We start from the raw sequence: 26,637 nt of genomic DNA on the forward strand, positions 1-26,637 counted from the left end.
AAAGTCAGTGTTAATAAGCATGTTCAGAATATCGAAGAAGACCTTGTTTAATTTTAATTCAAAATCAAATGTAAAATTTATTTTTCTGTATTACTTTAAATTTGACCAATCCTTCTTTTATTTTTTAGCTTATATAATCAAAACTACATGTATGTCCTGTTTTTTCCCCCAATTTTGGCTTTAGTCCTAATAATAGCTAGCATTTATTAAGGGATTCTTATGTTTGCATATAGACCTAAGCTCTGTACATTTATTAAATAACTCATCTTCATAAAAGCCCTTGAGGTTGACACTACCATTATGTCCGTTTTAGAAAAGGAGGGAGTAAGCATAGAGGAAAGTAACCTGCCCAGGTTCACAGAGTTGTGGAAGTGGGTCAGTGGGATGTAAACCAGGGTAAATAGGCTACAGAAAACTATCTTCACAACCACTGTGATATAAGGCCTTCTCAACTGTAAGACTGAGTTTACTCCAACCAGAAAAGCAAACAGGCCAAGGGAGGAGATATAAGATGGTACACTAGATCTGTTTGATTCATATTCTCTAGTCACACTGAATTTGGGGACTTCAGCGATTTTGCAAGACTTTGAATTTGGGGACTTTGTGATGGTCTCTTATCCAGTCTCTGTAGTGTGATGCTGCTTTATTTGAACTTACTAGCTTGGAGAAGGAAATGGCAACCCACTCCAGTGTTCTTGCCTGGAGGATCCCAGGGAAGGGGGAGCCTGGTGGGCTGCCGTCTATGGGGTCGCATAGAGTCGGACACGACTGAAGCGACTTAGCAGCTTATAGTTGAAATCATTGAAAAGGTAATGAGTTTTGCTGATATGTCTTTTTCAATTACTGTGATTCATTTTCACTGGTACTTTGGCTACAGAAAATACTTCTGATAGAGTGCGTAAGGGCCAAATTTTGATTTCATCAATTAAGGATGCAGTCTTTTATCCCCATATTTAGGGACACTTTGTCCATGTATTTGATATACTTCATATTCCTCTTGTTTGAAGGACTTATTTTAGGAATTTATGAGTTAAAAGATGATCTCAGAGTTGTATTCCCCTCTTCTGGTTATGAGGCACAATTTAGGTTGGTTTTTCTATGAAGATTCAATGTTAAGGAGATGCATCCAGTTTCCATATGTTTTTAAAGTTGTGTAATTAGGTTTTATTCTTTGCCTACAAGTAAGTATAGGAATGGGTGTGGAGGCAGAGACGTTCAGAATGCCCTTAGCATGTCTAATTTGTGTCATTCCCCATCACGTGCTCAGAGCTGTGTGAAGTGTCTGGCTCCTAAAAGCAAAGTAAGTTGGGGCTACCATGAGGAACTTAGGAATTCTACTTGTCCAGCATTGCTCCTTTAATATTTAGATGACCTGTTGATATCAAAGAGCACATGCATTCTTTCATGTGTCCAGTAACATATTGGGAATCTTATAATAAACAGTAGCTTATTCTAAGACCTGTTTTTCCAGCTGATGGGCAGGTCAGTTCAGTTCAGTTCAGTCGCTCAGTTGTGTCCGACTCTTTGCGACCCTGTGAGTTGCAGCACGCCAGGCCTCCCTGTCCATCACCAACTCCCGTTCACTCAGACTCACATCCATCGAGTTGGTGATGCCATCCAGCCATCTCATCCTCTGTCGTCCCCTTCTCCTCCTGCCCCCAATCCCTCCCAGCATCAGAGTCTTTTCCAATAGCTCCACCTCAATATTCCATCTGGCATCTCAAAGTCAACACGTGTAGAAGTAAAGTTGTTAGCTGTTTTCCTGAAACAACTTTGTGTTCCTGTCCTTTTTTTCTAGGTTCCTATTTTCAAGTCAGGCTGGAAATGTCAGTTGCCTTGGGTGTCTTCCTGATTTGTATCTCTCCAAACAATGGAACGATTTGTCCTGTCTTTCTTCTTTATTCCTTCCCCGGCTCCACCCTGTTTTCTTAGCACATTCTTAATGGTTTCTTCGCTTATTTTCTTTCTCATTCTGTTTCCTTCTGGTCCTTTCCCTGCTCAACTCCTACCTCCTCCTCTCCTCTCCTTTTCCTGTTTCTTTCTGTTCTTTTCCCTCTTTCCTTCCTCTTTCTCTGTCCTTCCTTTCCTCCATCTCTTCTCATACCCTTCCTTCTCCCCTCCCTCCCTTCCTTCCTTTCTGTAATCTTTAAAAATTCCACCTCTCAGTCTTCTTGTGTTTTGTAGAGTCTAAAAAGCTAATTATTTAAATTATACTTGCATAATTAAATTTTCCATAAATTTTTATTAAACATTATTTTAAGTATACTTGTATAATTCAATGTAGACCCTCCATCATGACATCACTTTTCCAAATTCTCTCTCAGCCCCCAAATTCCTCCATGTTTCCTGAGAGCAGCCTGCACTGTATCATCCTCGTTTATGTTTTACTCATTTTGTTTCCTGTACCTGAAAGGCCTGTCTGAGATCACCACCTTTGAGTCTCACCCCAAATGCCAACTCATCTGTCCATAGCTCAGTTGTCACCTCCTTTCAGAAACCTTTGCAGACCAGTCAGGGTAAGTTAGGTGCTTTTCCTCTGTGTGATCATGGAACTCGGTACATCTTGAGCAGAAGTACATATTCCACTGTTGTCATTTATTTAGCTGAGAGTTTTCTGCACTGAAATGCAGACTGTTGGGGGTTTAGGATTTTGTCATTTCTTTGAGTCTTTTCAGTGCTTGGCATGTAGTAGGCATGCCACGAATCACCATTCCCTGAAGGAAGGATGTTCCACAGTGATTCAGCTCTCATTTCCCATTAAGACCCTCTTTAGAACAAACGCAATTAATATTTATCTCCATTCTGAGCCAGCAGTGATGGCAAATCAGATGCAGGAGAGGAGTGTTATGGATAATGGACTCAGCCTTATCATCCACTTACACTGCATTTTCAGTTTTCTTTTGCATATTTTCTCCTAAGAGATTATCTTCTAAATTAGTGAGACTGACTTGAAGGTTTACTGGTTTTCTGTCTCTCCAAAACCAAATAACCATAGAAAATTAAATTGATATTATGCTGAGTAAAATGAGAAAACCAGTTTGAGATAGACTGTTTATTACTGTAATCGAAAAAATTTATTATAAAAATGTAAATAATTAAGAATGGGCAGTATTTTACCCTTATATTTGCCCCTTCTACCAATTTAAGTTACGGATCCACTCCCCGCCCCGCCTGCCCAAATAGTTGGCTTTTGTAAATCCAAATGACAAGGTTGTTTATGGGATTTATTCTGGCTATATATATATATGATTATATATCATATATATGTGATATATGATAACACGAGACTGAGCTGATTGCCATTTAATTATGTTTATTATTGAAATTTTAAATATTTAATTTCCATCAAAGATACATCATTGAAGCACACTCTATATTCGGCAGTGTTTTTTTGAAGCACTGTACAACACAGAAACACCCCCAATGTAGATTAGGGCTTTGATCCTGAATTTAGTTATTTTCAGCCACGATGGGCCCTGACAGATTTCTTTACATTATTTGTGAGTTTAGTATTTTAACAGTGATTTTTAACAACTTAACTTTTTATTGTCAAGAATTTACTTTTTTGATGATCAACCAGTGACCTCAAGTCCTTTTAAATTAGTACCCTCCTAATTGTTTCTGTTGCTATCAATTATAGTACTTGAAAATGAACCACATCTGAGGAAGTTTGTATTTAGTTCAAACAACTCTTTTTGTTCCATTGAAAATAAGTACATTTACTAAAGTGTCATTTTAAAGAGTTCTGAGGCTTTAAAAGATCCTTCCCTTTGACATATTCTTTTAGATACCATTCTTACTAGTTTTTGTTCCATATTATTAGAAGGAAAGAACTAAATTGAGGTTAAAGACCTTGAAAAAAAGCCAACCTTTTATATTTTTAATTTCTGTAGTGAAACAATTTTGTGAAAAGCGATATGTAGATAAATTATAAATGAAAGATGTGGAACAAACTACATGGAAGGAAGAGTTTTTAGAACTGAGGTTAAAATAGAATAAAAAGATGTCATAGTCCTCCATCAGTAAAAAACAGCTTATAAGAAAATCTGTTCCTTTTCATGCCTTAACAGGTATCTTGGGTGGTTCTGTATAACTCTGATTCACAAGTGAATGGCTCCATAATCCGTTTGTTTTGGGTGAAAGATGCAATTTGTCTCATTGTTTAAAGAAGCCCATTTGTCATGTTGAGTTAATGACAATAAGGCTATGAGTTACTATAGCCCCCATATCCCAAGTAGGTGGGAGATTTCATATCTCTGGTAACTAGTTCATTCATTCAAGCAAAGGGTGTCGTTCTCCTGCTTACTTCCAAAGATGAATGAGATGCCATTCATTCGGTCTGGTCCGAAAAGGAATGTAAATGAAAACATTAGCTTAGTAACAACAGAATTGAGCTTCTCTGTTTACAGTTAAGAATACTAGCAGTGACAAGTATTTGAGTTTGACTTAACTACTTCCCCTTCTGTTTAGTCATTTCAAGTGGCTGGGAAATTCATGAGATAGTTCATTTTATTAAATAATAGTTTCATTCATGTGAATAGTACTGTAGAGTGTGCTGTCTGACATGGTATTCACCAGCTACATGTGGCTATTTACATTTCAGTTAATTAAATTTATGAAAGAGTCATTAAAACAACTTAAATTAAAAAAAAAATCAGTTCTTTATTTGCACTAGCACCGTTTCAAGTGCTTAATAACCACATGTGACTAGTGCCTGCCATGTTCAACAGCGTAGACAACTACAGAACATTCCCATCAGCTCAAAGAATTCTAGACTGATCTAGACTTTGCAAATAACTTTCAAGTGCATTCTATCACTTGATCCTCATAATAATCCTAAAAAGTGGCAAGGCGTACGGTATTCTTTCTACCCTTAAAGATGAGGAAACTGAGATTCCAGAAGGTAAAATAATGTGTCTTTTCACAGAATTTGTCTTGAGACTTCCCTTGAGAGGAAACAAATGCAAGTAAAGATAAACACAAATGAATAAATATTTTCTCTATAAATTTTTATCATAAAATATATATTTTTAAGAGCTTTTAAGTAATTAATTAACTAATTTAGTTCTGCCTGCGCTGAGCCTTTGTTCCTGCAGTGGCTTTCCTCCAGTTGCAGTGAACAGGGCCACTCTCTAGTTGTGGTGCTCACGCTTCTCTTGGCAGTGACTTCTCTCGTTTCTGGGCGGGGTCTCTAGGGCATGCAGGCTTCAGTAGTGGTGCCCAGGCTTAGTTGCACCAAGGTATGTGGGAGCTTCCCAGATCAGGGATCACACCTGGGTCTCCTGAATTGGCCAGCAGATTCTTTTCCACTGAGCCTCCAGGGAAGTCCTCAATATAGGTAATTTAAAAACAGAGGTGTGGTCTAGTTTGTTTACTTCTGATCTCTATTAGAGAGATAAGGTGTCAGTTTTGGCCCAAACAGAATTTGCAGTTTAAAAGGAATTTTAAAATGTGGATATCTGTATCTAAGGCATTGCCAGATTAATGGATTCTTATTAGAGTTCTGGTTAGCAAAAGAAGAAACATTAAAGTTTATACTCTTTATTCTGCTGTGATCTGTTTTTAGTATAGTCATAGCTAGGGAATAAGCCGTTTTCTATCACAATGGCTGGGTTCAACCGCTTGGAAAGTTGAAAATAATTCTCTGAAAGTGTAGGTGCTGTTTCCTGGCAATAAGATTAAATAAACTTTTGCTGCAAAACATTGATTTTGCATTAACTGTTCTTGCTGTGTATTTGGGTTTAATCTAGAAAAGAGTTGTTTTAAGTCAACATTTGTGAATCATGAAATTAAATGGACATGGTTGATAGTCTTAAGTATGGTGTCCTAAAATAAGAAATTATATTTTATTTCCAAATGACAGTTAAATGATATACATCAGTCATATTTGGCCACATCTCTTATAATGTATAAAAATGGCCACAGATGTAGCCTTAAAATCTTCTTTTTGAAAGAGAAAAGAAATAGAACACTGAGTAATTATGTTTACTAAAGTTGACTTTTTAATATATAGGATATGTAATTCCAATAGTGTATTAACTTTTAATAATATGTAATACTAATGTGATTAAATACTGTTTACCAGGAAGGCAAATAGATAATCCATATATGTCAGTATTGTTGTTCTTTTCATTAAATGAGATCCTTGTGTTATTGGTTGTTTGAAGGACAGTGAATAATATGAAGGCAGTTTTTAGCATAAAGTATATAACCATTAAAAGCATCCTAAAAAACAGAGCTCGCTCAGTAGCTAAATACTTATAGAATCCACCTGCCATGCAGGGGACACAGGTTTGATCCCTGGATTGGGACGATCCCCTGGAGTAAGGCATGGCAACCCACTCCAGTATTTTCACCTGGAGAATCCCAGGGACAGAGGAGCCTGGTAGGCTATAGTCCATAGGGTCACAAAGAGTCTGACCCGACTGAAGCAACTGAGCATAGCTGCACACTGTTTAGACAGATAGCCACTACCAACTCAAAAAATTTAATACACTTTTCACAGTAGTTTAATTAATTCCAGACCAAAAAGTTTAACTGGCAGTTTTTGGTATGAAATGTCCTGTTCAGTCTTTCTTAGCATGGATTTTCTGACTCTTAAAGTTGATGTCAATTACTGAAAGAGATATTGTGATGCTTCATAGTCATTTTAATTCATTTCAAAATCTTAACTTTAGGGCTTTCTTAACACTGTATGAGCTCTTTGCTCAGCCCTTGCAGTGTGGACATGAAACATGAGGCTTGAAGATTGCAAAATCAAAGAAATAGTGATGATGTGTCGTGGTTTCTCAGGAATCCTTGTTCTACAAGCAATAGTTCAAAACATTTTCTGTTAGGGAAACTCGGCAACTCTGAAGAAACATGGTAGCTCGGAGAAGCATATTTCCATCTTTAGAGCTTCTACGCTGGTTTTCTTTGCCTACATTAGAGAAGATGGGAATAATTTTGAATTTGTGCCTTTTGATTCAAGTTGAAGTTTCTGAACTAAGTACCTGAGTAGGTGGCATGCCATTGAAAGGTTTCATTTTGTTTTTGAAAGCTAGGTTCTTCTCATTTCTAGTGAATTAGAAAATGGAGGAATTTTACAGTGTTATGCATTACATTTCACTGCAAGTTTTATTTGCTTTGGTTTCTAAAATGCTAGTTAGAGTGGTGATTAGACTTATCTTGTGTGGTCTGGCCTCGACATCTTTTACACCAGTGATTAATTGTCAGATTGCTGCCTGGGAGGGTGCCCCCAGTCTTGCCCTTCCGATTAGATGATGCTCTGCTGTCAACAGACTGCAATCTGGGGGTTTGCCGTGGTAAATTTAGACATTGTCTAAAGTGAAACATTGTCATCTTCGATTAAGGACTGTGGGAGTCCTTTGTAATTTATTATCTTAATGTACAGTAAATGTTGAGCCGTTGGTGTGTTCATGCACATCTTCTCAAACTGTAATATTGGAAGTAAGTTTAAAGGTTGCCCCCACGGAGGCAGCTGTTGATCAGAGAGGTTAAGTCATTCTATCCAGGTCACACCCCTCTTTAAGTGGCAGAATGGACTTCTGTCTTGGTCCTGTGCAGTAGTGTACAGCCATGTCTCTCAATGTCCTAAAGGAATATTATTTGCATGTTAAGTAGAATCTTTTAAATGATTTTGAGATGCTTGAGACTTTTTCTCATGGAGTGAATTGGATATGAGCAGTGATCACACATGTCATTTTTGAGCAGCTGTGAAAGAAGGAAGAACACAATTATGCCACGTGCTTAATCTGTTACATCTGGTTGCTGGAAAATTTTTAAAAATTCCCCTGATTGTTAAAAAAGGAAATTTCTCCCCCTTTGGACCAGTTCTGTCAAAACTCCTTCAAACCATGAATTTTGACTGCTGGGTGCTGGCACTCAGTTGAGCCGCCTGATATGGTGTACCCAGAGAAAAGTTTTATATAAAATGCCCTTTGAAGGCTGTGGTTGCCCTAGCACTATATACATTTTTTTTTAATTTTGGATAGGAAACCAAGCTGTTGTGATTTTTATGGTGGAATTATTTTATTTTAGTCCTTGACTGTCCCCATAACCAGCTCATCAGAGCAGCTGAATCTTTGCTCTGAGACAGAGCTTTCATCAAATAAGGCTCATGAAGCTTTTCTTCATTTTATTTGTTCTAGATTGGGAAACATTTTATTAAATTCCTTACCTTAGTCCTCCTTCACCAAGATTTCAAGCCCAGCGATTTCATTTTACTTTCAGTCTAACTGCGTACTTGGGCTTTATCCATGAACCATTTTGTGTGGTCATTTAGCACTTTTATTTTACCCGAAAGATAGACTTCATCTTTGCAGCCTCATTGCCATAGGAACTGAACACAGGATTTCCTTGGAGGGCGCCTGCATTGAGTAATCTCTGAGCAATTGCCTCTGGTTTTGACAGCAACCCTTAGCTTTGTGACAAGAAATCCCCAGTGATTTGGATGCTTCTGTGGGATTTGAAGGAGGCAGTCTTAAAACCTCTAATTGAAAGTCATCTTCTTAGTCTTTTGTTTAAAAGCATATATTATTAAATCCTTTGAGTTCATTATAGTACTCTTATTACTTACCTTCATCTGATACTTTGGCCAAAAATGTTTAGCATAATGAGCTTCTCAGAGAGTGGCTATTGAGTAATGAAGAGTGAATTTCTTTGGCTCTAATTATTCAAGTGATTTCATAATAAGCAGAAGCACTATTGTATTTTTTGATGTAGAATACCTAGCAGTGTCGCCTCCACCCGCCTACAGAGAACACTGAATTAATGATACCTTTAAAGTAACATCCATGTCTTCTCTGCCAGGTCACTTCAGGTGGAACATTCATTGGCATCGGCCGGAAGACCCCAGATTGCCAAGGAAACACCAAGTATTTCCGCTGTAAATTCTGCAATTTCACTTACATGGGCAACTCATCAACAGAACTAGAACAACATTTTCTTCAGACTCACCCGAACAAAATAAAAGCTTCTCTCCCCTCCTCTGAGGGTGCAAAACCTTCAGAGAAAAACTCTAACAAATCCATCCCAGCAGTCCGGTCTGGTGATGCTGGAGACCTGGGCAAATGGCAGGACAAGATCACAGTCAAGGCGGTAGATGACACACCCGTTGGTTACTCAGTGCCCATCAAGCCCCTTGACTCAAGACAAAATGGTACAGAGGCCACCAGTTACTACTGGTGTAAGTTTTGTAGCTTCAGCTGTGAGTCCTCGAGCTCACTGAAGTTGCTGGAACATTACGGGAAGCAGCATGGTGGAGCGCAGTCAGGCGGCCTTAATCCAGAATTGAATGATAAGCTTTCCAGGGGCTCTGTCATTAATCAGAACGATCTAGCCAAAAGCGCCGAAGGGGAGCCAATGACCAAGGCAGACAAGGGCTCTGGTGGGGTGAAGAAGAAGGACTTCTCCAGCAAGGGAGCAGAGGATAATATGGTCACGAGCTACAACTGTCAGTTCTGTGACTTTCGATATTCCAAGAGCCATGGCCCCGACGTCATTGTGGTGGGGCCACTTCTTCGCCATTATCAACAGCTCCACAACATTCATAAGTGTACCATTAAACACTGTCCATTCTGTCCCAGAGGCCTTTGCAGCCCAGAAAAGCACCTTGGAGAAATTACTTATCCCTTCGCTTGTAGAAAAAGCAATTGTTCCCACTGTGCGCTCTTGCTTTTGCACTTGTCTCCTGGGGCGGCCGGAAGCTCGCGAGTCAAGCACCAGTGCCACCAGTGCTCGTTCTCCACCCCCGACGTGGATGTGCTCCTCTTTCATTATGAGAGCGCGCACGAGTCCCAGGCATCGGATGTCAAGCAAGAAGGCAGTCACCTGCAAGGACCAGACGGGCAGCCGGCTGTCAAGGAGAGCAAAGAACACTCATGTACCAAATGTGATTTCATCACCCAGGTGGAAGAAGAGATTTCCCGACACTACAGGTAAGCCATGGGTTGGGGGGGATGACATAGTCAGGAGAAAATGATAGAAGTTATCCAGAGGGCTGACCCAAGAATTGTAGGGAATGATTGTGGTGACCGGGGGAAGTTATAGAACAAGATTGTGTTCTATAAAATCATAGAAACTGAAGATTTCATATTGCTAGACATGATAACCCTAGATTTTAATTGGGTCACTTATTTCAGACTGGTTAGACTTCTGTTTCATACCTGTTTTATACCAGCTACTGAATATATTTTAAAATTCACAGTGATGCTGATAATGCTGATGGGTTTACCACAATTTTGTTTCTTTGCCCTTGCTAAGTGTGACCCCATATCCCATGATTTTTCATGAAGCAGCTTCCAGATGAAAGATGCTACCATAATACTTTCTATTCTCTGTTCCAGCTGGGAAACAATTCACTTGAGAACATATTGCTTATTTTGCTTTTCAAATGAAGTCAGACATTCTTCTAGCTTAAAAAAAATTAAGTGACATCCTTGTTTTGCATACAGACGGTAGTCCGAAGGTGAGAATTGGGTTTCTCTACACTCTGAATGAGTAAAGCTGCTTAAGTGTTTCGGATTCTTAAATAGATGTAGGGTGTATTAATGTTTCCCTTCTCCCTTCATCCTGTTCTCATTGTAGACATTAACTTTTCCAATTATTCTTTCATGCTTTCTAGAGATGACTTAGAATTTATGTCTTTATTTATGTATTGATTGCTTAACTTACTCCAAAAATATGCATATTGCCAAGACATTGATTATAAAAAGGAAAAGAAGAGAAACATAGATGGTGCCCTTATGAAACTTATGGTTTAGTAGGGAAGATCTTAGCAGCTCATTGTAAGAGTGAAGAGTTTCAGAAAAGATGGAAGTGGAGACCACTGTGCATTTGGATATAGTGACAATATATCCCAATATGGTAAAGGAGGAAATGTCTCCTCTAGGAAGGGGCATTTAAACTGAGACTGGGTTATAAGTAGGAATTAGTTCCACAAAATCTTTGTAGTATAGTGCATTCAGATAGTATAGTGCATTTTCTTGTTATTGTGCTTCTAAGCATCAAAGTAAAGAGCTTTATTTACTATTTTCAAGAGCTTTTCCATATGCAGATTCAATATCCTAGTTAAAAAAATCTAGTTATTTAAATGTTCACATCCCGAGATTTTGAATAGTTCCTCTCATTCTTTTCAGAGAAGGCAATGGCAACCCACTCCAGTACTCTTGCCTGGAAAATCCCATGGATGGAGGAGCCTGGTGGGCTGCAGTCCATGGGGTCGCTAAGAGTCGGACATGACTGAGCAACTTCACTTTCATTTTTCACTTTCATGCATTGGAGAAGGAAATGGCAACCCACTCCAGTGTTCTTGCCTCATTCTTTTATAAGTTCTGTGTTCATACTGGTGTATGTATGTTTTCTCAGTCACCAGTAATGAAGCAGTTTATGTCCAACAATAGGCTAATAATGTTAGATGTTAATTTGAAGAGCATCCTAATGTTCACAGTGAATCTAAATGTTCAGAAAACACTTCCTTCAGATTTACACTGTTTAATTTATAAGGTCAGCCCTGGGAAAGACACAGTCCTGCAATCAAATATGTGTTCACACTTGCAGTGAGTGTTTTTGGCTCTTTTGATGTTAGCTGCATGCTAATTTATTTCTGGGGCAGGCAGACGTTAACTTTCTTCCCAGCTCTGTTAGTATACATACTGTGCATATACATTGCTTAAGCGATACAAAAATTAGGTAATTCATTGTTTATTGTTTTTTTTTTTTAAGGAGGAGGCTTTTTTAAATCATGAAGATATTAGTTAATATACACACAAACACACACTCAGATATATGTAGATACCTGATCCCTTGAATGAGTCACTTTTTTTGAGGAAGGTGAGGCCACTGCTTGAAAACTTGGCTGGAAAAATAGAGATTCCATGTTTTAGTTAAACAGACAAAAATCTCTTAAGAAATAAAATATGAATAAAAATATTATTGAATAATCTGGGTTTAGTTAATATTCAGTAATGAAAGTGAGCTCCAGAGACTAGTCTCTGTTTTGTTCACTGTTGTCTCTGCACGATTTAGCGTAGTGCCCAGCGGAGTGATGGGTACTCACTGAGTATTTAAATAGAGGAAATCCCAGTGAGATTTTGCCTTCACAGTAGTTATGAATAAGTAAAAATCTCCATAGTGAGTTTTAGTTTAATCTTTGATTATTGAATGGTCTTGGAACCCTTCTGAGGAATCACAAAATGATACTATATTTTGAATATAAATCAACCTCTCAGCATTTTATTAGATTAAAACAAAATTAGCACCCCTTGTCTCTAAAACATTATAATACTCTTGCACTTATTTTTAAAACCTAATGTACTTTGTGTGGTCCTAGGTCCTTTAGGGTGCTGAGTAGTTTATCTCTAGTCAGAGTTCTTACAGAAATATTCTAAACTTGGACACTTAAGTTTCAGGAGTCACAGCTCAGTAAGAAGTATAAAGAGAGAAAAAACAAACAAAAAGAAGTATAAAGAAACTCTACTGAAAGTTGAACATTGGAGGCTCCAGGGATATAAAAGGAAGTAATCCATGAATGTTGAAAACATTATTTGCTATCAAAGCACTTTCCCAAAATGCCAATTTTGAAGATACTATAAGAGGAGATGTTTACTGCATCACGACAGTTTCTAGTCTAAATTTTTATTTATTCATTTTATTCATGTTGGGAAAATTTTACCATAATTCTGTTATTACTATGGAATATTCTAGACTTTTGAGTACTGTATATACAAGGCTTACAATGTAATGAAAAGATAGCATAAGAGGGAAGCTATACAATGTGTAAAATGATGTAGCTATGAAATAACTATAGCTGAGAAGCAAGAGGGTTGATTTAAAGCTATCAGAGAAAAACCTCAGTGAGGATTTCATCCCACGGGCCTTTTCCCAAAGAACCAGGTTTAATCTGAGTTGAACTTCCAACATTATCCAGTTAGTAAGTGAAATTTGACCAATTTGCCTTTCTTTATGTTTTATATTTACTTATGATCTCCCATACTTCACATCATGACAAAGTTGTTATGTTCCACTCTTCGAATTTGTTTCTCATACTCCATTTCTTTTTTTATATATTATTTCATTAACCAGCCTGCCCATTCTCTAACTGACTTATTTTCTTCTTCAGAATTTTCAGTGTTATAATTTAATGCTTTTGGTGTTATAGGAGGAATATATCCGTACAAAGCAATTACACCAGATAAAACATACTTCTTAGTGACATGTTAGACTTTCATGAATTAGGAGAAGTTTCTGAAATTTTCTTTTCTCCCCTTCACCAAAAGGGAGCTAAACCCAGTCTGGGGAGAGCAAACAGGCAATGCAAGTTTGTACAGAGGGCAAATACTGACATTGACATTGCAGTCATATTGAGACTAAGCCTGCGATCACTGGCAGAGAGAGGGTGTTGAGTTCAAGGGTTTCACTGTAAGCTGGCATCATGAAGGTGACTAATGTGATTCCATATTACTACCTTCTTCTTGAGTCCTGTCAGAGGTATACAAAAATTTGTTTCTAGCAAGATACTCCAGTTTACACCTCCATGTTTTGGATGGCCCAAGGTAAACCTCATATGAGCTCCCCATTAGAACAGGTCACTATACAGGCAAGGCTATAAATGCTACATGTGAAATCTGTAGAAAATGCAAATAATAGCTTTAGATACCCAGAAACTTCCAATCAACAGTTTTCATTGAGAAAATAATAATTAATGAGTGTTTAAATAAATGAAAATTACACTTATAAATTGATCAAGCTACATGAAACTATAAATAGCCAGGAATGTTAAAAAAAGAAACATGATGAATGAACACTATAATTACTGAAGTTTAAATCATGCATAGGAGAAGTAACAGATCGGCAAATGAATGAGAGCAGTTGAGTTAATCAAAAGTTAAATCTGGAGGTATTAGCCAGAATACGTTAAAGGAGGGGAGAGGGATGGAAAATATCAGTGGTGGTTATTAAGATATGAAAATAAAAGATGTTCTAACATGAATCTAATTACAGTCCCAGAAGAAAATAATATCAAATGGAAGATAGGCAATCAATATTTGTGGAGATAATGGCAGAAGAGTTTTTAACACTGATGAAAAACATAAGGTGAGGTGAAGTCACTCAGTCGTGTCCGACTCTTGGCAACCCCGTGGACTGTAACCTACTAGGCTTCTCCATCCATGGGATTCTCCAGGCAAGAATACTGGAGTGGGTTGCCATTTCCTTCTCCAAGGGATCTTCCCGACCCAGGGATCGAACCTGGGTCTCCCTCATTGGAGGCAGATGCTTTAATCTCTGAGCCACCAGGGAAGCAATGAAAAACATAAAATACAGATACAAAGTAGGATACCATATACTATGTAGATATGTAGCTTTTCTTGACTTTTGATGGGTTTTGTTGTTGTTGAGTCGCTAAACTGTGTCTGACACTTTGGAACCCCATGAACTCTAGCCCACCAGGCTCCTCTGCCCATGGGAAGAATACTGGAGTATTTCCCATGGAAGAATACTGGAGTGGGTTGCCATTTCCTTCTCCTGGGGATCTTCCCAACCCAGGGTTTGATCCTGTGTTGCCTGCATTGGCAGGTGGATTCTTTACCACTGAACCACCTGGGAAGCCCAGTATAAAGCCTGTTTTATAATGAAATGATGAATAATTTATGTAATTCATTGACTATTGTATTGAAAGTGAAAATAAAGAATGGTTGGGTCCAGAACGGTTGTAACTTCATTGGTTGTTTTTCTCATGGTCACATGAATGACTGGGAGCTGGGGCACCCTGCTGAGCCCAGCACCATTGTATCACAAATCCTGTGTATCAACACCCCAGGAAAAGATCCAAATTAAAAATGCAAAGTACAGTTTGTACTGAATGCTTTTGGCTTTTGCACCATCCTAAAAGGTTGAAAGATTGTAAGTCAAGTCATCATAAGTGGAGGACTATCTGTATGCAAATAAATTCAGTCATAGACTGTTGGAGTAAAAATTATAATGCCAAGGCAGAGAGATTCCTTAGAGCAGTTAAAGAGAAACAACAGCTCAACTATTCAGAAAACAGTTTTTGGTTAATAGCAGATTTTTATCAGCAATAGTGGAAACCGGAAGAGAGAAGAATTATTGTTCACAGTTTTGAAGGGGGGAAAAAAAGTCTACCTAGTGTTGTCTACTTGTCAAAACTACCTTCCAAAACTAAGAGAAAAGACATTTTCACGTAAACGAAGACCAGGGAACGGTGAATAATTATATTTAACAACCATAGCATGCCTAATTTATGCAATTATAAAGGAGTGGACTGAGATATTGGGCAACACTATTATGTTAATTTGCAGGGAGATTGATCAGAAGTAGGGTGTTCTAAGGTGCTTGAATTGTCTGGAGTTAGAATTTTGTTATGCATATTTTATTAGTTTTAGGGATAACTAGTGAAAGAGTGGGCTTTCCTGGTGGCTCAGAGGTCAAGAATCTGCCTCCCAATGCAGGCTATGTGGGTTTGATCCTTGGGTAGGGACGATCCTTTGGAGAAGGAAATGGCAACTTGCTCTAGTATTCTTGCATGAAGAATTTCATGGACGGAGGAGCCTAGTGGGCTACAGTTCATGGTGTCATAAAATAGTTGGACAGGACTTAACAACTAAATAACAGCAACAAAAGAAAGAGTAGGAGATGAGTACATGACTTCCAAAGCTCTAGAGGAGCAAAATGGACAACAAAATAGAGAACACCCATCAAATTCAATCTTTTTTTAATGGCAAAAGAGGATACATGGGGAAAAGTGGACAAATAGAATTTTTTTTAAAAAGATGGTAAAAAAGTCCATATATCAAATATCTTGAACCTGTGGGATTAAACTTTCCACTTAAAAATATTATCAGACATATTAAAAAAGAATATTTAACTAAAGCTCTGTATAGGTTACACACTTAAAGCATAAGGCTGAGAGTTGGAAAGAACAAAATGTACCAAGTTATAGGAGCAAGTACAGACCAAATAAAACTTGAGGTAGCTTTATTAATCTCATACAGTTTAGACTCTTAAAAAGCGTATGTGGGATAAGTCATTACCAATGAGAAGAGGTTCAGTTCATCAGCAAGATATATTAATTACTGATATATAAAATATGAGTATAAAAATATATATGTAAGGCAAAAATTAATTAAGAACTACAGAGAAAATATGATGAACCACAAAGAATAAGACAAAAATATAAGACAAATATTCACGACAAAAAATATATAACAGGTAAAAAAAATGGATAAAGTAGATAATATTTGCCAGTACTTATGAAGCACAGGCTGGGATCAAGGTTGCCGGGAGAAATATCAATAACCTCAGATATGCAGATGATACCACCCTTATGATAGAAAGTGAAGACGAACTGAAGAGCCTCTTGATGACAGTGAAAGAGGAGAGTGAAAAAGCTGGCTAGAAACTCAACAATCATGAAACTAAGATCATGGCATCTGGTCCCATCACTTCATGGCAATCAAGTGGGGAAACAATGGGGAAGATGGGGAAGAATGAATATGGGGAAACAATGGAAACAGTGAGAGACTTAATTTTCTTAGGCTCAAAATCACTGTGGATGGTGACGCAGCCATGAAATTAAAAGACGCTTGCTCCTTGGAAGAAAAGCTATGACCAACATAGACAGCATATTAAAAAGCAGAGATATTACTTTGCCAGCAAAGGTCTGTCTGGTCAAAGCTATGATCTTTCCAATAGTCATGTATGAATGTGAGAGTTGGAGTATAAAGAAAGCTGAGTGCCAAAGAATTGATGCTTTTGAACTGTGGTGTTGGAGAAGACTCTTGAGAGTCCCTTGGACTGCAAGGAGATCCAACCAGTCCATCCTAAAGGAAATCAGTCTTGAATATTCATTGGAAGGACTGATGCTGAAGCTGAAGCTCCAATACTTTGGCCACCTGATGTGAAGAACTGACTCAAAGACAGGAGGAGAAGGGGATGATAGAGGATGAGGTGATTGGATGGCATCACTGACTCAACGGACATGACTTTGAGCAAACTCTGGGAGTTGGTGATGGATAGGGAAGCCCGGCGTGCTGCAGTCCATGGGGTTGCAACGAGTCAGACACGACTGAGTGACTGAACTGAACTGATGACTTTATAAAGTGAATTTATCAGATTCTGGCAATATCAGATGCCCATATTCCCAAAGATCACATCATTTCAACCCTCAGAAGGCAACTTCTTGTTTGAGACCACTAGTAAACAAGTGAAAAAATGTTCAGAGTAGTATTTTTTTAAAGAGCAGAACAACCAAAACAAAAATAAAAAACCGAAACAAACAAGAAAAGACCTCATAATTCATAAGAGATTAGTTACATGACTTGTAGATTTTTCATACATGGAATATTATGCAACAGTGAATTTGAATAAATGACAACTGAGTACAACGTGAATGTCTTTAAAATTTTGACTGAGTAAAAACAAATCAAAGGCAGCTATTTGTAGCTTCACACTATTACAGAGTTCAAAAACCAACAAAACAAAACTATATACATATATTCACATATATTTATAAATGTTTACACTGTATATGTGCATTACATTTATATACATACATTGAACTGTACCATAAATATTATTTTTCCTCCATAAATAATATTTTTCCCCTTTTTGTATATATATGTGTACATAGACTGTATCAGTCTGAATCTCTGTATATGTGAAGAATATATATATCATATTTTATGATTCTATAATTATGTTCCAGTTTTCACTTTTTGCCAAACCTGTTTATAAATGTGTATATAATGTGTGTGTACACATGTGTGACTAACATACAATAAAATTTTAAGATAAAAATGAGGCATCAGTTCTCATCATATACATATACAACAAACAATTGAATAAATATTTAACTTCCCTTATCATCTGGCTTCCCTGGTGGCTCAGAGATTAAAGTGTCTGCCTGCAATGCAGGAGACCTGGGTTCGATCCCTGGGTCAGGAAGATCCCGTGGAGAAGGAAATGGCAGGCCACTCCAGTATTCTTGCCTGGAGAATCCCATGGACAGAGGAGCTTGGTGGGCTATGGTCGCAGAGTCAGACACGACTGAGTGAGCGACTTAACAACTGATGACTTATCATTAAGGAACTACTTGAAAATCAATGATCTTGTCATTATCTACTTAACTAGAATGTGGAAAAATGTACATATTTTTGGTAGTATATGTGATGACAAACATCTATCTGTTCAGAGTTAAAGTTTGTTAAACAGTGAATATTTTACATGTAAAATATATATATCTCAGGTTGAAGGAAATAGCATTAGATGCAGTAGCTGATTAAATTAATGTAGCTACTCTACAATTTCTATCTTAAAAGAGCTCTGAGAAGGAGCATGAACTCTGTGCCCTGCTAGTTCTGAAGAATAGATTTTATGATAGGCACATAATTATCAACACATCTGAAAAAGCTAAGTACAGAGTGCATTAGTACAGTTTCTAAAAGGGTGAGTACCATAATAGTAGCATCTACATTTGTGTCTTTTACGTGTCATGTTCTTTTGAACAGTACGTAATAAATCAGTTGCCTGCAAGACTTTGAAATAAAGTTGAAAATTCCCATTGTGGTATAAAAAGTTACCCAGCATGATATAGTTCATTAAGAAAATAACCCACAATTGTATTACCTTTATTTGGACACATAATTTATTAGAAATTTCAAATTTGATGGTCCTGAAGACTTTATATAAGAACAATGATTAAGTCTTGGAATAAGATAAGTGTTAATCATGATTTCCATTTCATATTATGTAAATTATATATTATATAATTTATTTCCCACATCTTGTTTACTGTCTATTTAATAGAAAGATTTATCTTTCTATTTCGAACATTTGATAGGGACATCTTATTTTTGAAAGTGAATCATAAATCGAGATTTTTTTTTTTTTCAGATATGACATTAGTTGTGTTTTCTCCTTCCATGTGAAGGTGAAATCACCCCACACTCTTCTAAAAAAAGGTCCAGCTACTCCAAATGAGTAAATACTCATCAGATCATTTCATTTAAGAAATACAGGATGAGCAGGTTGAATGGAATCTTACTCATTCAGAATTTCAGTTTTCATTAGATTATATATTATCTACTGCCCTTTGCACTTGACTAAGGCTGAATATTCAATTTTCAACATTTAAAAGTTGATTGAACTGGTTATCCACCTACACATCTGTAATTCCTTTTCTTTTTGTCCCTCAAATACTCTCTTCACATGCTTTTCATTCCGAGGTTCAGCAGCGCTGGTTTCTTCAAGTGCCACACCTGTAGACTTAAGACAAAAAATATGACTCATTTTATTAGCTGTCACATCTACTGAACTATATTTCAATTAAATCAGTTCATTTACTCTGCTTTTGTGACAACTTATTTGTTGGTATTTGTTTACCTAATTACCAAAAAATACCTTGAAGTCTTAATGGAATAGTATTTATACTTTATTCATTTACTTTGATGTTCATTTAGTCATTGAGGCAGAAAAACTGTGCTTAAAAGTACTGAAAGTGAAATACAGGTTACTGGGTAAAGGAGAACTTTTTAAATGATGGCAAAAAATAAAGGAGAAAGGAAAAAAACAAAGTGCTGCTTAGAGCTGACTCCACAAATATTGTGAGCTGTTCATTATGAAAATTGAAATATACAGATATTATCAGAGTAGAGCAAAAAAGTAGCCTCTTAGCTGATTTTTCTAGAATTTAGAAAACCTCAGTTCTTTATGAATTGTGAAAATAATTTTTAATCTCTACTAATGAATGAAACACTTCTACTAGAATAAAAGGCACTGAAAAATGAATGGATCTGAAATAAACGCTTTTTATAACACAGGAAAACTCTCGTTAAGTAGGATAAGGAAAAATCATTTTTTCTCAATGAAATTTAAGTCACTTGAATCAAGTACGATTTGATTTTTTTATGCAGCTTGATCCAGTTTTCTCTGGAGGCAAAAGATGATTGTCTCCTTTATCAGAGTTGATTGTCTTCATTGTCTTTACATTGGACAAATTGAGATTTTATGAAAGTATATTGGAAACATTGCACGGGACATACTTACACTAAAATATTTGCATATTTTCTGAAATTCACATTTAACTGGGCATCCTGTGTTTTATCTGACAGCCATGGCAAGGCTATCTACAGAATGATATCTTTTTTCTTCAGGTAGCATGAAGAGAGTATTTGCTATCCAGATGGCAGCAGAGTATGGAATTTAAATGAATGCAAATATATTTGCAGTGTCTTTTAAATTAGTTTTACTTAATGTAGCTAGAGATAGAAGTTCTAGAAGTTTTAAAGTAATAAAGACTTTATTCAGTGGGCCACTCAAAATATGCCGTCTGCAAAATGTCTGTGTACTTCTTCATACTTCTCTGCTGTGTTATGACTCTATGTATTAAGTCTAGTGTTCCCTGGGCTGTGGTGGTTCATTCCTTTGGTTATTAAATAAGATATTTATTGATGCTCTGGATGTTCTGGGTGGGGTGGAAGGATGTGTGGGCTTTGATCTTGATTTTCAGGCAATTACAATATAACTGTAAAGCAAGACCCGCATGGTTATTTTTTAAATGAGAGCTTTTTAAGTGATGAAATAAATCTTTTTATGCCATCACTTAAATCAAAGGCCATTTTAATAAAAAGCAGTGTGAAAAAAATCTTCAGAGGACAACAAAGTTTTGTAGCTCAGAAGATGGTAGGTTTACTCTTGGGTTGAGTCATTTGCGAAGTTTTTATGGATGAGAAGGTAGTTAAGGTGGATCTTGAGAAATGAAGGGAAAATTCTCTGAACCTTTTAGAGGTTTTTATATTAACACTGATAAAATGAAATGCACGTAAGGAGGTTAGAGCAGAGTCCAAACTAATGTAGTTTGTCAATGACTAAACTTTTACTCTTCAGTAATGTTTTTAATACTAGGGATTAAAAAAACTTTCTGTTTTTTGGGGGACACAGCAGTATGTTGAAGGTCTTTTCAGTTATTGTTGAGAGAGTAACACAAGTCAGAGAATATGCCCAAATCTTTCAGGAACTAGTTCCTGAATAAGTTAGTAACATTGCCTCTACCGTCTACCACGTACATACAGGAGTAACTGTGGACCTGAGCTAAAATGCTGTATCATGCCCTCCATATTCTTTTATGAATTGGCTTGTCTGTACTTCACATTCTTATTTTATGAAGTAGGGATGGAAATAGATACTTTGTGTGATTGTTGTTGGATAATATATATAAATGGCCTAGCACTAAAGAATACTGAAAGATGAGCCCCAAACAGTGAAATAAAGAAGATGAATTACTGTTTGGGGATTATGCTTGACAATGTCATGTTTATAGTTTGAGCTTATAAAGCTGTTAGGGTTGACTCTCAGAGGTGGGAGTATGTGCTTTAAGAGGGAAAATGATGTTGCTCATCATAAAGAATTCATTTGGGAATGTTCTTCTATCAAATAGTGAGTATGTATACTGTGAGTTCATTCCAGTCTAACTAAGACTCATCTTGACTTATTTCTGACCATGGTTTCATGACTCCTGCTAGGTAAGGTGTGGTCTGGGAACCAAAAGCGTCAGCATCATCTGGGATTTTGTAAGAAACAGAGACTATTGGGTTCCACGCCAGGGTCCCGAAATCAAACCTTGAATTATAATGAGATTTCTAGGTGATTTTTCTGAATGTTTAAGCACTAAAGAATACTGGGCTTAAGAAGAACTGCTCAGATGTTAGCATAGGTGATTGAAAAGTTCATGTAGCACCTTTTGAAAATAATGCCTTTTTTTTTTTTTTTTACTATATTTCTTATCATTTATTTGGTGAATATTATACAGAGAAAGAATTCCTTCAGTTCTCTGGAGTATTATGCAGCAAATGCCTTTTCTGCTTCACCTAGTGGTGTTCAATGGCCTGAAAGATGGAGTGCTTTAGCAGTTACTGCTTAATTGTCAAGCTTTGCTCTCTTTTCATTAATAGTAGTCACACTCAGAATACGATTCTAAATAACATAGAGGGTAAAGGCATTACCTGTGCTTTATTAGAGTCAGAGGATGGCTTGCGTCTGTTCCTTCAGTTGTTTAGAACCAGGATATATCTGCTAATGTAGTTTGTGACTAGCTCTGCATGGGTGTCCCCTGAAGACTACTAAAAATTCAGATTCTCGGGATATGCCCAGAGAGCTTCACTTAGGCATCTGTGAAATGCTGGAGACGTGGATTCGATCCCTGGGTGGGTATGATCCCCTGGAGGAGGAAACGGCAACCCACTCCAGTATTTTTGCCTGGAAACGGCCATGGAGAGAGAATCCTGGTGGGCTATAGTCAGTGGGGTCACAAAGAGTTGGTATGAGTGAGCATAGAGCACAGAGGCTCTGGAATCTGTATAGCTAAGAAACGTCTTAAGTTGCTGCACTGAATGCATCCCATTTTGTAAAACATTGCTGTAGTTGGTCTTATTTCTGTCCGTTAGAAGAACTTTCCCTTTCCCTCATGTTTTCATTTTTTAATCCCCCATGTTTTCATTGTCAATATTGCCAGTGATTTCATTAATTTTTATATAAAGTCAAAAATTTAGGCAACTGAGGATAGAAAAATAGAACATCTGTCTGGAAGGTGGCAGTGAAGTCGCTCAGTCTTGTCCAACTCCTTGCCACCCCATGTAGTATAGCCTACCAGGCTCCTCAATCCATGGGATTTTCCAGGCAAGAGTACTGGAAGGTAGTAGCCCTGTATTCTTGAGTTAATGTAGACGAAATGGACAAGACACTGTTTCTCCATTTTACTTATCTGTAAAATAGGCTTTATACATCAGTGGAATGTGAGATCACTAAGGGTGAGTGCTTTGAAGTCTTCAAAAGAAAGGTGTGTACGTTAAGTTTGTTATTGCCACCTTGCTTTAATATCCTTCCTGTTAATATGTGTTTTTCTTTTCAATATAAAACCCGGTTCTCACTGAGGGCTTATCTCTGCAGTTTCTGTCTTCTTCCTGCTTTATTATACAGTTGCATTCAGACAGTCCTCCAGTCCGTCTTGGTTTTACCTTGATCATTCAGAATAGGAGCTCCTCTGGGGGCATATCAGAATAGCTCTTGCTGAGACTCCTAAGAAATCAGAGAGTTGTTTGTTGGGGTAGGAACTTGGAACTAGAAAACCTAGAAGTCCCAGACATCTTGTTTCAGTGTGATACTTTGTGATGAATTCATTGCCTAGACAAGACACCCAGAACTCTTTGTATATTTAGGTGGACATGTCAGTCAAATACTGGATAAAGGTTAAGTATATTCATCTTTATTTGGTGAAGGAATAGGTTGGTTCAAGGATGTTTCTAGATTGCAGTGTAAAGTAGATATTGATGGCACATAATCTTAGTTACTGAGATATATTACTAGATATAGTGTGGTTTAAAATCACCTTACTGAATACACTCACAATGCATCCCCACCTCTGAAGATTGTAATAAAGCACAGGTAATGCCATTTCCATCTTTGTTATTCAGAATTTTAAGATTATGGATAATAATACTCATACTATTATTGAAAAAAGAGTAAGACTTGACAATTAAGTAAACTGCTAAACTGCCTCATCTTTGAGGCATTGAATACCACCAGGTGAAGCTGAAAAGGCATAAAATACATTCTACCTGATAATGTCTTAAAGAATCTTCTAGGAAATAAACATAGTTTTAAGAGTGATGTCTATCATGGTTAAGGTACATGGGAGAATAGAAAAGAATAATACCAAATTACTGTTTGGTACAATATCAAACCAAAGTTTCAGCTCCTTTGAATGGAGTATGGAATGCAGATTCACATATAAGCTGCCCTTTATTTAATTTTAGGATTTATATTGATTAACTCATATCAGAGATTTTCATTTTGCAGGTGAGGAAATTGAGGCTGGTTCAGTAAATATCCAAAGTTGCATATAGAGTAAAATACAGAGCCAAGACCGAAATTTAGGCATTCTGGTTCTAGCATCTCTTAAGTGGACTAAATTGCTCCTTTAGTAAGAACTGTGAGTCCGCTGTTTTAAAATAATTTTGTCATGTCATACTCGAGAATCTTTTATTTCCTCTCCTGTTTGTTGAATCTTTCTCCTTGTTGCCCTAAAATGAATTGTCTTTATTTCTTGAAATAACATCACTGTAATTCTTGGGAACATTTGTCCTTTGGAATTTTTTGGTCCTTTGGTAGAAGTAGCAGTGGCCGTTTATAGTCTTAGTTTATAGGCACGGATTTCATCACAGACTTTAAGCAGAGACTCCACCATGTCAGGGAAACCATTAGCATACTTGCCAGAGTAGGTAGTGAGCTCATTAGAACTGTCTTGGGATGTAGGTCAATCAGAGCTTTTGAATGTGCTTCCTGATGGTGGGTTTTGTTTATGTTTAATTTTCCGGATTGAATAGATCATGTGGTATATCTTCAGTAGGGTATTTCCTGGGTATATTTAGACTTTTAACCATTGTGATAATTCATTTTTATCTGTCTGATCAAGCTTTGTAAAGCTAAGCTAACAATTTGGGGATACAGTTTGAGTTTAGGAGTTTATATTCCATTGGATGATAAGCAGATATAGTTAGTGGTAGGAAGGTTCTCTGAATGAGGTTCCCAGATGTTCTAAGTCCGAGATTTTGGGTCTTGCCTATTGTCCTTTGTGATCCTAATTCTGTTTCAAGTTTTCTGGCTTTGATTTTGGTGGCAAGATTCATGTGTATATTTTCTTAACAGCTGGCTTTTTTCACTTGAGAATAATTTATCTTAATGTTATATTTTTATGGTCAATTCATTTATCATTTATTGTATATCTTCTTGTTTTACTTTTGCTACTTAATGAAGAAAAATAAGAGAAAAAAGATTGAAAACAGCCTCCTTAAAAAGTAAAACTTTATCCTTATTTATTCAACCAAATGTAGGCTCTTAATGATAAGATAATCATGTACTGAGTTAATTGCTCTCAACTAATATTGGCGGAGATTTTGTTACATGTCTTAATACATTTGAGTTTTGCTTCCTTAAAATGAGAATGCTGTTTTGGATTCTCAGCCATCAGACAGGTCTCAGAATGAAGTCATCTAATACGGAAACTATTAAAGTCCCAAAGTGATTAGAGCACACATTTAACTAAGCTACCCTTCTGCTTATAGCCTTACATTTGCTTCCCTTTCTCTGAAGACACCTATCTCCTTGCCATGGTCCACACAACTCTAGCTGATCCTCAAGCTTGTTGATTATTAGCTTTCTCTTACTTATTCCTCTCAAACATCAGTGGCCTCTTCTAGTATCTCAGATTTGCTAGAATGTACTGCCCTTTCCCCTCCCTCCTTCTCCTCCAAGGATAGCTCTTTTCTATCGTTTCTTTGATGTGCTTCCCTCAGAAAGGCCTTCCTGGCATCCTTAAGGAGCCCTTCCACCCCACTATCACCCCATCCATTTCATTCGTAGCGTTTATCACTCTTTATCCTCACATATTTATTTATAGTCTAATGTGAAGCTTGTCTTTCCTGACTAGACTCTAAACACCAGGTGGTCAAAGACTGCGTGCCTTGTATTCCCCAATGTGTACCCTGTGCCTAGCAGAGTAATACCGTGATGGTTATCTACAGATTACATAGAGGAGTACCTATTTTGCCTGAGCGTTGAGCAATAGGTCTCAAAACTTATTTTGTTACTTTATTTCAAGTTGTAACTCCTAACATATTATATCAATGCAGTAGCAAGTGTTTCACATGGTTGTTTAATTAGAGAGCCATGCAGGGTTTTTACAATTAAAGAATGTATGCCTCATTCTATTCTGAGTTGTTTGTGCACCTTTCCAGTATGCCTTTTAGGATACACTGCCTCTGTTCTTCTTTATTAAACAAACATTTGTCTTCATTTAACAGTTACTGTTCTGTCTTTAGCAGCAGGAGATGCTACAAAAGCCAACAATAAGGTCTCCTTGTTTTATGCCTTATAAAAAGAAAACACATACATAAACCCACATTCACACACCCTCCTTGAATGAATATATTTGTACAGCACCTATCATGCTGCTTGGCATCCAAGAGATACTCACTTGGTCGAATGTTCATAAGTCCTTGGAGTTAAAAAAACTTCGTCTTAAAAGTTTTTGAGCTTCTGATATATCTTACTTACTAGATTATATAGGGTGCATGCTCAGCTGTTCAGTTGTGTCTGGCTTTTTGTATCCTGAACAGTAACCCACCAGACTCCTCTGTCCATGGGATTTTCTAAGCAAGAATACTGGAGTGGGTTGCCATTTTCTCCTCCAGAGGATCTTTCTGACCTAGGGATCAATCGAACCTGCATCTCCTGCATTGGCAGTTGGATTCTTTACCACTGAGCCTCCTCGGAAGCCCTAGCTTACATAGGGTAGTCAACTACATTTGTTTGATTCAGTGGATTTGAATTTATGATAGAAAAGAACATTGTAATCAGTTTGGTATAATTTATTTTAACTTTTATAAAGGCTGTATAGAATACTTCAGCACACTAGAAATGTATGCATATTTAGAGTGAAAAATATCTCAGTTTAGTTTAAATAAGCAGAAACAGAAAAAGTCCATTGATGAAATCAGGTGTAAAAATTTATGAATTTCTTTTAAATAATATAGAACTGATGATTATGCAGCCATGGTAAAATGAACA

At 37.0% G+C, this 26,637-nt stretch overlaps 1 protein-coding gene across 3 annotated transcripts in view; it reads left to right on the top strand.

Moving 5' to 3' along the window:
* The window catches only part of TRPS1 (transcriptional repressor GATA binding 1), a 279,202-nt gene that overhangs the window by 59,967 nt on the left and 192,598 nt on the right, over nt 1–26,637 (top strand). For all 3 annotated transcript variants that reach the window (XM_027973086.3, XM_042254375.2, XM_060393462.1), the window contains one exon: nt 8,812–9,938. In XM_027973086.3, coding sequence (XP_027828887.1) covers nt 8,812–9,938 — 1,127 coding nt within the window. The remainder of the gene's footprint in view (nt 1–8,811; nt 9,939–26,637) is intronic.

Source organism: Ovis aries, chromosome 9 (assembly GCF_016772045.2).
Source record: "Ovis aries strain OAR_USU_Benz2616 breed Rambouillet chromosome 9, ARS-UI_Ramb_v3.0, whole genome shotgun sequence".
Classification (NCBI taxonomy): domain Eukaryota; kingdom Metazoa; phylum Chordata; class Mammalia; order Artiodactyla; family Bovidae; genus Ovis; species Ovis aries.